Source organism: Toxoplasma gondii, chromosome VIII (genome assembly GCF_000006565.2).
Source record: "Toxoplasma gondii ME49 chromosome VIII, whole genome shotgun sequence".
In the NCBI taxonomy this organism is placed as follows: domain Eukaryota; phylum Apicomplexa; class Conoidasida; order Eucoccidiorida; family Sarcocystidae; genus Toxoplasma; species Toxoplasma gondii.
This window is the reverse complement of record NC_031476.1, coordinates 3061537-3076581: the sequence shown is the minus strand read 5'-3', so window position 1 is coordinate 3076581 and position 15045 is coordinate 3061537. Positions and strand designations below refer to the sequence as shown.

Sequence of the window (15045 nt, the reverse complement as noted above, 5' to 3'; positions counted from 1 at the left end):
CGGCAGCACCATTGACCACTGAGCACCTAATTAATTGCACGCAGGAAACGAACGAGACGTCTCGTGCCGGTTAGGAGGCTGCCGAAGGTCAGGGCATCGTAGAACGTATCAACGAACTGATTTCACGGTTCTATTAGTCGCTAGCCGCAATGGGGATGGTGACACGGCAGCTGCAACGGCTCATTGAAGATGTCCGGCAGACCGGAAGTCTGGAGAGCCTTGAGGCCGCTTCAGCCTGTATAAGAGAGAACGAGCACATCTTCGGAATAACCATCCCCCCAGGTACGGCTCGTCTGTCTCCAGAACAGCATCTCTTGTGACTGCCCCGGAGCAGTGCGATGGTCGACTATCTCAAATGAAAGACATCAGGGGTGATGAATTGCAGTTAATTCTTTTTATTTCCTCTTCGGTCGGTGCACGTCTTCAATCGGTCAGAGATGCTCACCAACTAGGTTTGGACATGTTGTTCTGTAAACTTCAAAAATTCTCTTGCTTCATCAACCGTCTCGCAGATCATCAAGCATCAAGCCGGCAGCATTGCACACATGAAACGTGAGGAATCTTGTGAAACTCCTTCCCACTCAGTGTGGAAATACGTGTCTGCGACCTTTCCTGTGAAAGCTTGTGTCCCAGACTGGAGCTTAGGCGAAAGGTAACTGAACTGCAGCCAGTGAATGATTTAACTTTCTAAAGGAGCCAAGCAACCCGAGTTCTACTTACCCCTCACGCTGCATTCGTTACGTTTTATCTGTCACCACCTGGAAAAAGGAATGTGTCTCATAAGCACGCAAGACTAGAACTTTGTTGCCTGCTGATATCCGGAAGGGTGAATCCTTCCAATATTTAATATGTGATATGTGGGGTACATTGCCAAAAGGCCTTTGTCGTCTTCATGAGGCAACGCTCAAGCCTGGCACTGAATGCAATTCTTTCTGAAAAAGACCATTTTTTCACACATGCGCAGATGTCCTGGTGGACTTCGCGGAATGTACGTGTGCCCTCGGGCACTACGATAAGGCAGCGGAGGCAATTGAGGTAAGCCCCAAATTTATGGAATTTAGAAAATACCACAGAGAGACGACTTGTTTTGCCTGTGGACGTGTAGGGATCTGTCTCACTGATATTACTACCCTGTCTTTGAGTTTGAGCATCCTCTTCTTCTTCAGCTGTACGAGACGACAGAGCCAGAGACTTCGCAGACGCTCGCTCGAGCTAACCTGATTCGGTATGTGTGACAAAACAGGAACCCGATGTGCATCTCCGATTCCTACACGATAATGTCTTTGCGGGCAGCGTAGAACCACGATAAGATCGGGTTGTACTTGCTGAAACTCGACAGGTGTGTGTACTGGCCGAAGGTGCCGGTTTGTGTGTCTCAGTTAAAAAGTTTCTGAGGCTGGCATAGATCTTTGGAAACACCCCATGTCGTCATCAGCTCATCTACTGATGCAGCATGATGGTATGACGTGCCTCTAGAGTTCCTATTATTGCAAGGGTCTTCAGCTCTGACTGACGCACACACACACGCACATACACGCACGGATGCATACGAGGCACTCATGAGCAAATGACCTCCATTCAGTTGAGTTTTCGTCGAGTTTATCTGGCTGCTGGATTCCTAGGGGACTTCTGGAAGCACGGCGGGCGAAAGAGCTTTGCTTAACAGGCATGAACCTAGTGCGTCAAATCCTTTTCGCGTTGTCATTCGTCGACGAGGCAACGAGAATCATTTTGGCAGGGCCAAAGGAAGATAGGCAAGTCAACCAGCTGTGCTGCAGCGCAGCCCAAAGACTGTTTGTGTTCCTCAATAATGCCACGAAGTGTTACACGAAAAACTGGCAAATGTGGTTCTCACTCTCCTAGTAGTATGTTTATCTGCGGTGTCGGTGCAGACAAGTCGAGTTAATATTCAATGCCAGTTTGGTTTTTGTTTCGATCACACGGCCACTTTTGAGACCCGGCTGGAAGAAGTACTTGGTCGGTGCTTTTGAAAACCTCCTGAGATCAGTCAGGTACGTGCTTGCGCTCACGCCATAACAGGCGGCAAAGTACGTGAAATCGGCGCTAGCCGCGTTTTTCCCAGGCCGCGCACTACGCGCCTACTACCAACCACATTTTACTCATGTTTCAGCTCTTCCTTATACGTACATCTGGTCGACCACGGCTTTTGTACAACCGCAAAGACACTTTCACATCCGTCGCAGTGCAGCGCTCTGCAAGCACGGTCACCTCTGTCCCCAATGGGCTGGAGGACGGCTTCCGACGGATCTCCCACACTTGCACACTCGCCCGTTCCGCATGCGTGTCGATGAGGCACACGCCAGCACTGCTGTGTCAAAGTTTCCTGAAGGACAGATAAATTACTAAGCAGACGACCCTCTTCTGGATGGCATGTTTATGCTCGTATCTTGCAGTGCGGCAGCTGCAAAGCAAGCAGGTGAACGGGGCGCCAAAGAGCGACTTCACTCTGAACAGCCGACACATTCGGAACCTGTGTCAGACATCTCATGGAGAATCAACTTGATTCTCCAGTATGCAAGTTGTCTGGCAGATGCCGGAAAAATCGTCGACGCCTTCAAAGTGAGCATCTCTGCAGCAACGGAGCGCAAAATTTCAGTTTTGTCGTGCAGTTACCAGTTCTGAGACCTTGATCGATTTACGTTGATGAACTGAATACTACAGGGGAGTTGGACTGGCGACCACTCCATCGGAGAGAGTCGCGGACCTCTTGTTCTGTGCAGATACAGGTGCGTTCACGTGTGTGTATATGTACCTTGTGGCAGCGTTATGGCTCTCTGAGTAGGTTCTTTATATTTGAGCAGTGGGCTCGTCAACGGTCTGGTAGTCATGGAACATTGGTTTGCGTCTCGTTTATGCAACGGTGAGTAGCCAGAGGTTAAGGAACCCAGATAATCGTAGACGGTTGACGGGGCTTGTAACTGTCGAGTCTCCAGTCTGTGTGGCTTCTCCGGACCTTCAGACCACAGACGACGCTACGAAGCTCTTTGCTGCTGATGGGCCGGAAGCGGAACAGAAAGCCGAAATTCACACTGAACGAACTGGTTTAGAGTGGAAGTTGATGATGTAAGCAAACTCAAGTAGTCGCGTGATCATGATTCTATCGATGGCTGGTGGTAGAGATGAACAAGTAACGTATGCTGGATCAATGTGTCATACTCAGTAGCTCGTACCATCACTCCTAACGCTGCATACCGAATTTCAACCATGTTCTGTCGCTTAATAACCGATTGTGATGCATGCGTGCTAATCAGGGCTCGAGTGGAGTTGGCAAGGGATTCAGAGCCATTGGTGGCAGTTGTTCGAAAAGAAACAGAAAAAAGTGCCTGGTCTCGGATGCAAATGACGGCTCTTTTCGCGTCACGCCTCCCGGGACCCGAGGCGGCAACGGGGCTCGCAAAATCCTGGGCGCTAGTCGATCCTGACTTCTTTACTCTGTATTCAAGAGAATCTGACGAGTTCCACTGGGGACCTGGCGAAGCACTTGAAACCGCCCTCGCCGGCCTGCCAGCGGTTACAGCTTCTGCAAACGAACAGCTAGCTGCAGGGCTGTTAGTCAGAACGGCAATGGAGTTGAGCTTGTGGTCACTTGCAAGCCTTATGGTCAAGCGACTGAAGTGGTAAACGGTAATGCTGGATAATGTGATAGCCTCTCAGGACCGCCTCCTGCAACCGTTAGCGTGGACCACCTCATCACCTTCCCCCAACCTACACTTGCCGGTGAAAGTTGACAACATTCAGACAATTTGAGAAAACAGTAGCACGATTTTTGCAGCATCTTCCTACAACGACGTAAATTGTGAGTTGTCTAGATCGATGTTGTTTCTGAAACGACAACGTCTCGCTTGTGGCCTGTATAGCTTCGTACTTGATCAAAATCGCGCAAGCGAGTGTTTTGTAGTAAGACCTACAGAAGTGGAGCCGCAGGTAGACAGGTACCTATCCCGGTATCATGCATCATGTGTGCAAGCGTGTATCTTCAGCTGGAAGAAGCTCACAAGCCGATGCACCCTGATGCAAGAGCTGTTAGCAACAGAAGTAGACGTCTACCTCTCGGAGTACGAACAAGAACCGGCGCAAGACAACGTGGTATCGGCAGACGACGAAGAGCGCCGTATGAAGGCTGCGGTGGCGAAACGGATTCACGCAGTGAAAGTCATCGAAGAGTGCCTCGTCACCGCTGAGCAGAACTCTTTCTGCTCCGACTTCATAGAAGAGTGCGCTGTTAGCATGTGGAACATGGCCAGACCTCTGCTTCTCGCGCCATCCCGCAGTCTCGTGTATCGAAGCCTTCACAGGGTCAGTGTTTAGCCCGAAGCACGTGGAAATCATCTTCGCAAGTTTATGTGCATGTAAAAGGGTGTATTTTTTCCGGGAAAGAAAGCAGTCAGTCTATACATTGTGCAGCGCATTCAAAAGGTAGCATTTGACGGTTGGTGAAGCACGTTTCAATGTATGCTGCGGCATCTGGCAAATCACTGAGGCTGAAAAAAGATAATCTCTATATTGACCATAGTACATAGCCGATGCGTAATAAGCTTACTGTGGTCAAATATCGAAATCCAACACTTTTTACCGTCTTAAGCAGCCCATTGAGGTGGTGCAAGCTTGGAATTTGAGTTACAGCCTTCTTGGAGCCTGCTTCATCCAGCACAAAGGTCATATGAACCGGATGTTTGCCGCGTCCCCGAGTATCTTGTTCGAACAGGCCAGCGAGGCGCTCGAGAACATAGAGTCCTCCCTCGCAACCCTTCGAGTGAATCTGCTCTATCAAGTAGCACTCTGTGAGGCCGAAGAAGATCTCCCAGCTGTGGCAAAAGAGTCGATTGAAAAGGCGCTTTCCATCGATTTCAGCACCCCGTCCGAGTCGCGGACACTTTCCGCTTCAGTTGTTTCTGGAACGTCGGCTCACCAGGGAGATAACCTAAACCTACGAGAGCCCACGCAGTCGCCTGATTCACGTTGCTTGGATCGCTACTTCAAAACTCTCTTGGAATCCATAAAGCCACAAGTGGTTCTAGACGACGAATTCGTCATTCTTGATCAAATGCAGCTGCTTGTCGATAGGAGCAAGTCGGCTCTCTCACTCAGGTAGATCGGTCGCAGCAGGGAGGCAAATCCATTCTCGTTCAGACAAATAAATGGACCAAAAAGTTCCGCACAGACTAACGTCGGGACTCAGCCTACCAGCGCCTTTGTTCAGTAGCGCAGGTTGCAAATTCTCTGTGTCACAGATGTAAAGCCCCCCACACACGGCGAAGAAGTCTCACGCCGTCCTACCGTCCCTCGAGTTGCTATCAAAATTCTTGGGGCTGTTACCTCTCGCCAGGAACTACCTTCCCAAGATTGAGGCACTAAAAGATCAAGCGCTCGCGGAGCTTGCGGAGTCTGAAAAAGAAACCGCTACTCCACTCCACGATCCCGTGGAGGCGGAGGTGAACCAAACTGGGCGAGAAGCAAAACTCGACAGGCTCTTGAGGCTGATGAATAACGTTGCACAACATGCTTACGCATACGGCCAGTTTTCGGTGGCGGCAACCTTCTGCAAGACGGTGTTGCGTCTGACAGAGAATCGAAGGGACGAGCTCTCGCCCATTCTGCAGGACGACGAGGAAGAGAAGACTCCTGCCGAACGAGACGGAGACAGCGCTCCCCCGGCAGTGCGGCTGATGGTGCCGGCCCACCATAAACAAACAGCCATCGCAGTGGTCCAGTCCTGCTACACCTTGGTAAGGCGCACCAGAAAGTCTCGTTCCGTCGCGCTCAGACAGAAGAAATCAGGCCGTAGCCACTGCAGTTCTTCGTTAGAAAGAGTAGGAAACACATCCGAAATAGAAGAAATGCGTGACGAAACAGAAGCTGCTACGTGCCGCAGTGTCGAAGAACCGTTAGCAGTTTCCATCCGGTTGTCTCCGGCGCACTGTACGACAGCACAACGGGTTCCGCTTTTGGAAACGTCCTCGCCTGTGTCGCTTAGGCACTTTGCCTGAGTCACATTCTCAAGATGGAGTTCAAAGAGCTCCCCGGTGTTGACACGAGCAACGGAAAGGTCGAAAGGATCTCGACGGACAGTGACGAGTTTCCGGTGTCAACCGCCACCAGGCTGGCGGGGCAGAAGAAAGGCACTGCGAAGGCAATGAAAATGAAACAAGATATTGTTCAGCTTTTGCTTGTGGGCAGTCGCCTCAGGTAAGTCAGAGGGGCTGTTGGATCCTGCCACGAGGAAGGAAACAAGTTTTGCAGGCAGTCCCAGTTGCAGCATGCCTGCCGGTCTCGGGGTCTGTAGGCATATGGTTATCGTCAAAGGACATTCCATCTTTTATTCGCACCAAGAGATAGACAGCGGCCACGGATACTCCTTAGGACTCACCCGACCAATGCTGCAGAACGCTGCTTCGTGTGGCTCTCCTAAAAACACAGCCTTGTGACACGCGAGACAAGACTGTCTGTAGAGACGCGAGAGGAAGCGAGACAGTCCTTTGTCGCCGGTGATCCGTTGCCCACAGCAAGGACTTCGAGCAATTCTGGCTAATATCCAACGGCGCGATTCACTTTTGGAACCTGCACAAGCACATCTTGGAAAGCCGCGCGTTTGATCGGACAAGGAGCGTGTCTTTGCTTGAGCACGTGCAAGAACTCCAGACACATCTGCTGGTCAAGCACGAGGTTTTCCCAGTCAGAAATACGATTCTCCTCCAGAATCTTACCATTTTTCTGACACAACACGCTCTCGTGAGCAAGACAGAAGACCTCTGAATTCCCCTTCACACGACACTGGCAGAGCCTAGCGATATGCCCCGCACACCGTTCGTCCGGCGCTACGTTGTGAAGAAACTAGGCTCCATTTACAAATGTTGATATTGCCCTGATGCTGCAAGGACACTTGGATCATTCGAGAAAGCTCACCGGAGAAGTCTCTTCGCATCTGCTTTAAGACGCCTACCGTGCCCGTGCACGTCAAGTACAAGTGCTATTTTTGCTGTTGTGTGCATTATAGATAATTATACATGCATACGCGCATAAATGGTTCACTTGAATTCTGCACACAGGACGCCGATGAAAGCCATCTGGCAACAGGAAAGAACTGACAAGGTGCTCTCGCTTTTTACCTTGTCTTGTTTCCTAGGCCTCGTCGAACCTCGCCGTCACTGAGGAAGCCATCTCTCGAGCCCTGCCCTTCCTGGGTCGCAGCGGATGTAAGGACATCGTCGCCTCTCTCTTTGAAGGTGGAACAGCAGCCTGCACGAATTCCACTTGGATTGAACAACTTCTGAAAGCAAACGTGAACAATGACCCGCCTATTGCACCGGCACCGTCGCCCTCAAAAGCTGGCAAAAGCGCCAAGCAACAGGCTACGTCCCCCGCCGTTCTCGCTGAGCTTCCTTCCGACCTAATGGGAGGGGAAATTCGAGCTCTCATTCTCATGGAGGTACGATTCAGCTGTGGTGGTCGAGGCGTCAAACCGCGTGCTTTTCCTCTATTTGTTTTGTGTATGTTGCTTCATTATATTCCGAGCATAAAGTCGCAAAGGGCAACGAGGGGTACCGCATGTCGGAGCCTTAGTTCCAAGAACCAGTTGCGCGTTGATGCCCAGCGAAGCGTTGTGTCACAAGATCCGCGCTCCGGTACTGTGTAAGTCATATCGAATAAAGAGACATTCCAGCCCACATGATGCTGAAAATGGCTCCAACAATATGAGAAGCGGGCGCCTTCGTGCTCTCAGCAGTCTAACGGTGGCCTCAGGATGTGCTGCTGAAAGCGCGTTTGTGCTTGCTGTGTGCCGAACAGAGGATTTCCAAGGAAACGGACATTCCGACGAAAGAGAGTTTGATTACGCGATGCTACGACATCATTCAAGCCATGCCAGTCGGGACAGAAGCTACCAGAGATTTACAAGCGGAGATGAAGGTCCGTCTCGCTGTCAGAGCCTTTAGCTTGCATACCCTTTTCCTTCGCCTCTCGCTGGCGTTTGCCCTCGAGGCCGTGGGCGAGGACAGGCAACATGTGCCGTACTCACTGTCGGCCACAATCAGCCGGCGCAAGCGACTGTGGCTCGGAATAAGCCACACGGTCGCAGGGCTGAGCCTCTCCAGTATCCATTCTGACCGGTAAGAAGCGCAGCCTGGAAAGGAAATTCAGTAGACTTTCGAGATCTAAGCTGGTTGTTCAACTCGAAGTATGATGTACTCGTCAGAAGCAGCTTCGTGATAATGTTGTCTCAAAGCTTATCACTCCCGCGGGCTTGGATCCGCAAGATCGTTGTTCACCGGTGCCACGATCTGCAGTCTTACCAGATCATTTACTTGCTAAGGGTGGGTGGGGTTCAAGCGAGAGGCATCCTTGACTGTCATCCAGTTTACAGTGACACCTGTTTCACGGTCTCAGTCGGGTCTGCAAGTCAATCTGTTCTTTTTCCATCTGTTTCGCAAAAAGGCGCATCGAGCGCTCCTTCTCTTTGTCCGTGCGTGGGGTGCGGGGGTCTGACCCCTTAAATAGTAGCCTTCTCCAGGAAGACAGGCTAAAATCCTTCTTAATCTGAAAGGTTTTTGGCGACGCCGAGATCTCCCTCGGCTGTGTCCCTTCGCAGGTCATGTCCGAATGCGTCAAGTGGTCAAGCTCTAGCCCTCCTTCACTTGCTTCAGGCGTGCCAGTGTGCACAGTCAACGCAGAACGCTTCACTCGCTCTTTTCGCATGTCAGAGTTTGTGGAACGTGGCGGCGCCGCTTCTTCCGGTCGCTGAACTCCGGCGCGATCTTATCAATGCCATTCGAGCGGCGCTGCCGATTGTCGGAGTGGCGAGACGTTCAGAGGCTCTGCCGACGCTCGCCAAACTGTACCTCGGCCTCCTCTCCTGCTTGTCCGCGGAGGGCGAATGGAGAGACGTGATCGCTGTCGCAGACAAAGCCTTTCTGCAGCTGCCCAAGTCCGTCCACAGCCAGGTCTTGAGGTTTCAGCTCCTCGCGATAAGCCAAAGCGAAAAGAAACCGTTCGCCGAAATTAGCGAGAAGGCCACGAGTGAGAGCGCTTCGGAAGGAGACCTGCTACTTTTCTGTGCCCGCGCACTGCCGGTGGGACACTCAGACGCGGTGAAGTTGTACGAGAGGGCCATAGAAATCATGGAAGGCTCCTCGGATCTCAAAGCCGCGGACGCACATCTCGAGCTCGCAGACCTTTTCTTGCTTTCATCAGAACCTTGGTCGCAGGTCTCGAAGCATATCAAGGCCGCTCTCGCCCTCGCCGACGACGCCGACGACATGCAGCGGAGGTGCAGTTTTCTCAAGACCTTCAGAGGCGACAAGGTGAGGCAGAGGTTTCCACGAGATAGGTAGCTTCCGTGAAGCAGTTAAAGCGTTTTATTCGCGTGGAGCAGCGGATGGAAGAATATTTGTCCAGCGTCTTTGGTGAAACGAAGAGCGACAGAAAAAAATAACAGCCGACGTCTGCTGGGTCGCAAGGACTCGTACGCTACTACTTGAGGCACCTCTGGAAATTCAGCAATTCGACAGGATCAACGGCATTTGGCAGTCTCCACGGGAAACGAATCCACGTAGTGTTGACGCTCTCGACAAATTTTTAAAATTACAAGCATCCCCATTTCCAGCAAGAAGAACGATGGTTCACCGTCAGGTGAAACGTCTGGGCTGAGTTAGGAATGTCTGAAGACAGGTTGCTCTCCATCCACCATTTACAGTGCTGTCCACTTGTACGGCATAACTACAGTATGTATGCTCTTGGCTGCAGTACACAGATCAGGTAAACATAGATATTCAATGTCCAAACCCGTGGACCAATTCGCAGTAAACACTCCCCAGAAGCCGCACACACAATGGAATATCTCATTCTGTCGTTTCACAATCAGAAGAGAGACTGTGTGCACGCACAGGGTAGCTCGTCGGATGCAAAGGAGACCACCTACATCCCCGAGCTCGGATTCGACATTCACCAGCGCGCGAAGACACTGACGCTGCTGGCAACTCCAGATGCCGACGAGTTCCTGGCTGCTCTCTCTGATGCGTCAACAGCAGTAGTGGAGCGCTTTGCGAAGCCGACAGGTACCGTGCATGCATGCGAAAGCGTGCTTAGCGCTTTCTGCGTTTCCTTAGACGACGTTCCCTTGGCTACCTGTGGTGCCGCAACTAGAGAGCCGAAGGGGTTCTCGAAAGTGGACTTTACGCTGTGCCTCAAAAGCCCCTCCCCAAAACCAGGGTGCTTACGACTCACTGGTAAACGGTCTCTAGGATATCACGGTAACGATATAACTCCGCAGGCAGAAGACAGTCACACGTGAGCGAAGGTTTCTAAAGAGTTCTGCAGAAGCATTGGAGTCCACCTGTCGCGTCTGCAAGCAGTGCTGGAACTATTCGTTTGAACCAGAAGACATTACAGTGCACTCGGGTAGCGGACGGATGCTTTCGTCTTCGCTGCATCGACCTGCGGCTGGTGGTGTCTGCTGTTTTGTGGAGAGCAGAAGATGCTGGGTCAGTCCCATGGGACGTGGAAGACAGCGAGCGCAGCTCCGCCAGCCAGGTGGAGATAGCAACAGAAAGTGAAAATGAAGGAGTCTCAGACGTACGCTTGGAAGGCACAGTTTGTGTGCCGTCGCTTCTCCACAAGCATATCAGATACACTGGGACGCTGTACACGTAAGGTTGGGCATCTATGTATCTCATCTGGTATATATCTCTCACTTTCCTCGTCAGGCATACCTTCGGTCTAATACGTGACCCGCCTTGACTTTTTGTGAAGGTACCATGATAACCTAACGTTTATACGACCTCTAATAGGTGGGTGTCCGTTCGTCGCTCACAAGATATCGACCAGATGCGTATCAAGTGTTGTGGTACTTGTAACTTTCTCTTCCTGCAGGTACCTCTGGCTGGTAATGCGTTCGCGGGCAAAGTGCTCGATATCCGAGACATGGCAAAGCCGCTGCAGGTTCAAGGGGAACAACCACTGCCGAAACACCCTGTGACCGCGCCAGCCTCCAGCTCAGACTTTGAGGACTCTCGGCTGTTTCACAATTCCCGCGAGCACAGACGATTCGAAAACTACAGCCTTGCAGTTGAAGCATGTCGGACCCTACAGAATGTGCTATTTCAGCTTGGCCTCGAAGCCTGGTCAATTCCGGTTTTACATCGGCACCTTGAGCTGCTCCGGGCAGCGGGGTCAGAGCCAGGCTGGGTATTCAACCGCGAGTTTCTCCACCTCGAGCAGACTCTGTGCACCATGCGCCTTGCCCGAGCGTTCCACATCTGCGAGGGTGCAACTGGCAAGCAGACAGTTTTGATGTCTATGAGCTCCGTGGTTGATTCTACTTTGGACGCGCTCAGCAAGTTCCTGCCTTCGCTCTTGGCCCGTTCTTGCGACCTGGCACATGTACCCGGCGCTGGACTCGAAGCCGAAGCAGCCTCCACATTCTACGTTCAGCAGTTTCAGCAGGCGGCTGCCGCGAAGCTTTTCGTAGATCTGGCGGAGGAGTTTTACTTCTGGGGGGAGAGCCGCGCGGCGTTCGAGTTTGCCATTGCGGCGCTGCAAAAGGCCCTAACTGCAGAGGCCACCGAAACGGAGGTTGTCATCAGAGCGGCAGGCTGCGTCGGTGCGCTGCAGACTGGAGAGGGGCGTGACTCTCCTGCGTGTGTTTTCTTGAAGGCTGTTCTGCATGCTGAGGGAGGCGGGGCTTCGGCGACGACTCTCGCGGCTGTTGCAGAGACACTGATAGTGAGTGACCCACGGCTGGATATTTGACCGTGAGACTCGTTTCCTTTGTCCTCTTCAACGAGTGGTCTACCCCAGGCCAATACACTGCATTAGCGCGCAAACGCCCTAGTGCGGGGTTCCACGGGGTTTCCAGTTGCCGACAGTCTGAAGCCGTTTTTCGATGAAGGATTGAGTAAGGATTCCGTGCTGGAATAAGGCCTCTTTTGGGGGAGAAACCGCATTTTCCCCACTCGTGCTCTTTCCGATTTTGCTTGCAGCTTGCTCGGCCCCGCTCAGAGAAGTCAGAAATGTTGGACGAGCTGCTCACGGGGGTCATTCACGCACTCGAGGAACTCGACAGGCGGTGTCGCACGAAGGACGTTCACCGCGCGGGAGCTAAGAGACTCAGGCCGAATGATATCCCGTCCTTCGACCGTGGCCTGTTACATGGCGACTCTACGATGAGTACGAAGTTTTCCGCAGAAACATTGTTGATTAAAGAGGAATTGCCGTCGCGCCCCGTGCTTCATAGTTTGTGGAAGGCGCGGCTGCAGCTGCTGAGACTCGACCGCTCGGCAGCTGATCTAGGAGATCGGCTACGAGTTGCAACGCCTGCGGGCGTCCTAGACAGGCTCACCGCTGTTGTCTCCGATGTCCAGACTGTGGTGGACTCCCTTCTATCGTCTCCGCTTTTGATTTTCATCCTCCCGCGTCTCGTTCCCCTCTTCGTCAACTTGTGCGACTTGGTGGAAAACTTGCATCAAGAGCCAGACCGCGTGGGCAGTATTCCTGAAGAAGGGGTGTGTACACAACGACAGACGGCATCATCCCAGACCGAGGCAACCAGCCCCGCTATCTACAATCAGGAGCGCGATGAGTTGATAGCTCGTCTCCGACGCATGGCTGCCGTGAGTATGCTGCAACGCTGAGCATTCTTTCGTGAGAGGTAACTTTTCGACAGCCGTATAGCAAATCAGAATTCGTGGATGCCCTCACCTGGGGGCTCTCGCGCCCACCGAGCGAGTGCTCTTGTGCCCGTCGTGTCCAGCAGTTCATCTTCTGTCTCCTCGCACAGAGTCAAGATAATTGCGGAAACGCATGCAAGCAATTCGGGTACTCGTTGCAGCTGATTACAAGCTTCAGAGGCTCGTTGTGCATTTTAGATCCGGGACGAAGCGACGGAACACGCTGACTTTGGAAGGGAGTTGTGCGCCGGCAACTCTAACGAAAGGATGTTTGACTCCGAGTCAGTGACTCATGACATTAGTGCAACTTGTTCGCAAACACCGGTTTTTCAAATGTACTGTGGCAATCACTTTTGTCACAGCACTGACTGTGACGGTTAAGAACAGCTCAGTAGAACTTGAATCTGTGAAACAACGACATTCAGGATCTACACCAGTAGTCCAACTCGTAGTAACTAGAAAAAGCTTGTATATCATTTTGTCTCAGAAGCGTTTTTACCTTCAGTGCGATGAGTCTGTCTTTGAATAGTGTATGTCTGAACATACCGGCGTAAAGCTGTCCTTCGCGGGATAGTCCAGACTTGATTGCGGGCGTTTCGCCTCCCTGAAGCGGCTTCGTGCCTTGCCCTAAGTGGCAGGGTCGCTCAGTGAAACAGTCCAGTCCGGACGATATATACTGTGGCCTGGGGACTTTTCTTTCAGATTATCGGAGATCGGATCACTCTGCCAAGTCTTCGCCAAGACATCCGTCTTTGTCCGCCTGACATGCTGTCTTCGTTGCATCGATCGGTGTCTTTCTTCGGGGTCATTCGGGCGCGACTGGAGCGGCTCTCGTGCTACACGCAGTTGCTGGATCCTGCCGCTCCGGATGTCTCTACGTGTCTCCTGCCGCTCGAATCCATGTCTTTTCCTGGAATGGTGGAGTTTCTCACAGCCTCACGCGAAAGGCGCGCCGTAGACGAGTGGCTTCGAAAGACTGCTCGTCAGTCGGGCCATCGCGAAGGCAATGTCAAGGACGCAAGAAGGCTTCTAGGCGAGGCACTCGATAGCCTTGCGAACCTGGGTACCCTTCCGTACCAGACTCTGAAGGCAGAAGCCGATAAGGAGATCGTTGAGTTCCGGAGGCAGGTGCTGCGGAGCCTGAGAGGCGGCGTTGGCCTGGCGTCCGTTTTCAGTCTGAACGAAACGGAGATATCTTTCCTAAGCGAAGTGGCATTGCTCAATCTGCATATTGCTCACGCTGCTCAAGAATTGCTCCATCTCGAGAAAGCTGGCGAAACAGAAACGGAATTTGTAGGCTCCACAGGAACACACGCGTTGATGTTACAGTCGGGAAATCTATTGGCTGCACTTGAGAGAGTCGGCTCGTCCTTCCGTGACACTCGCTCCATCAGTCCCTGAAGTTTGCATGAGGCTAAATTCACCCTAGAAGAAGCAAAAAGCTGAGATCCTCTCGCGTCTAACAGCTGCGTTTGAGAGCGCTGCTGAATCTGATTGACCCCTTCTTCAGCCAAAGGGAACGAAGTGTGCAAATAAAGAATCAACGACAACACACCTTGCCACTCCACGCTGGCTAGGCATCGAGGGTTTCACGTCACAGCGATTTGTCTGGGCTCTTGACCTGTCCATGTGTCACAAGGAATTAGCATACCCACATATGACAGCTGTTACCTCTAGTGACCAAGTGCATGTTGGAAGAGAGCACAGACGCCGATATTTGTTTTGTCTTTTATCGAAAGGTCCTTCAGCTGTGGGAGACGCCCATGTCAGCATCTTGTGGTGAATTGCGGATGGAGATCGAGGACTACCGAAGTTTTTTGGTGGAGGTGAGAAGACCATGGAGAACCCTCGAGGGAGCGTTTGCCCTTTTACGTGGAAGTGCGCACAGTCGTGGTCAAACGTCTGGCAATTCTGGAGTCTCGAACGCTACCATTCGTCTGTTTTTGCAGGTGTCCGTGCCGAATGTATAATGCGTATAAGATGTCCTCGTTTCCTGTTTGACCACAGGCACACGGGGACGCAGAGGAGACTTTAACGGCTCGGGGCTTGCTAGTGGAGGTGCTCAAGCACTCAGTTAACGTGCTACCCGAACTTGAAAATGGGTTGAGGACTGTTGCGTCTTGTTAATTTATATCAGATCTCAGCCCTATCGCTCGCGAAGGGAAAAAGCCAACCAGGAAGTACACTGGGAGCTCGAGTGTCTCCATGGCAGGGTACTCTCCGCCGACCGCCAGTGGAGAACTGTCAGTTTACGTCGGCGCTGAAGGAGGTCGAGAACTGCCTCTTCTACTGTCTGGCTGCCCGAATGTACGATCGCGCTAAGGCGACAGGACATGCGCTCCACCTGTATGGTAGCGGCAATACG

General features: G+C 52.2%; 2 protein-coding genes across 2 annotated transcripts; both read left to right on the top strand.

Moving 5' to 3' along the window:
• Positions 1-2397: 2397 nt before the first annotated feature.
• On the top strand, positions 2398-3483 carry TGME49_274030 (hypothetical protein; the record flags this gene model as incomplete). Its single annotated transcript, XM_002365963.1, has 2 exons — positions 2398-2580; positions 3273-3483. 2 exons carry the CDS (start codon positions 2398-2400, stop codon positions 3441-3443), a joined length of 354 nt encoding a protein of 117 aa, XP_002366004.1. The 3' UTR covers positions 3444-3483.
• A 549-nt stretch (positions 3484-4032) lies between these two features.
• Positions 4033-14081, top strand: TGME49_274040 (hypothetical protein; the record flags this gene model as incomplete). Its single annotated transcript, XM_018781711.1, has 12 exons — positions 4033-4317; positions 4607-5109; positions 5348-5747; positions 5996-6207; positions 6525-6693; positions 7145-7447; positions 7807-8126; positions 8606-9317; positions 9902-10042; positions 10885-11736; positions 11994-12623; positions 13383-14081. The coding sequence occupies 12 exons, from the start codon at positions 4033-4035 to the stop codon at positions 14079-14081; spliced, it is 5226 nt and encodes a 1741-aa protein (XP_018636748.1).
• Positions 14082-15045: the final 964 nt, after the last annotated feature.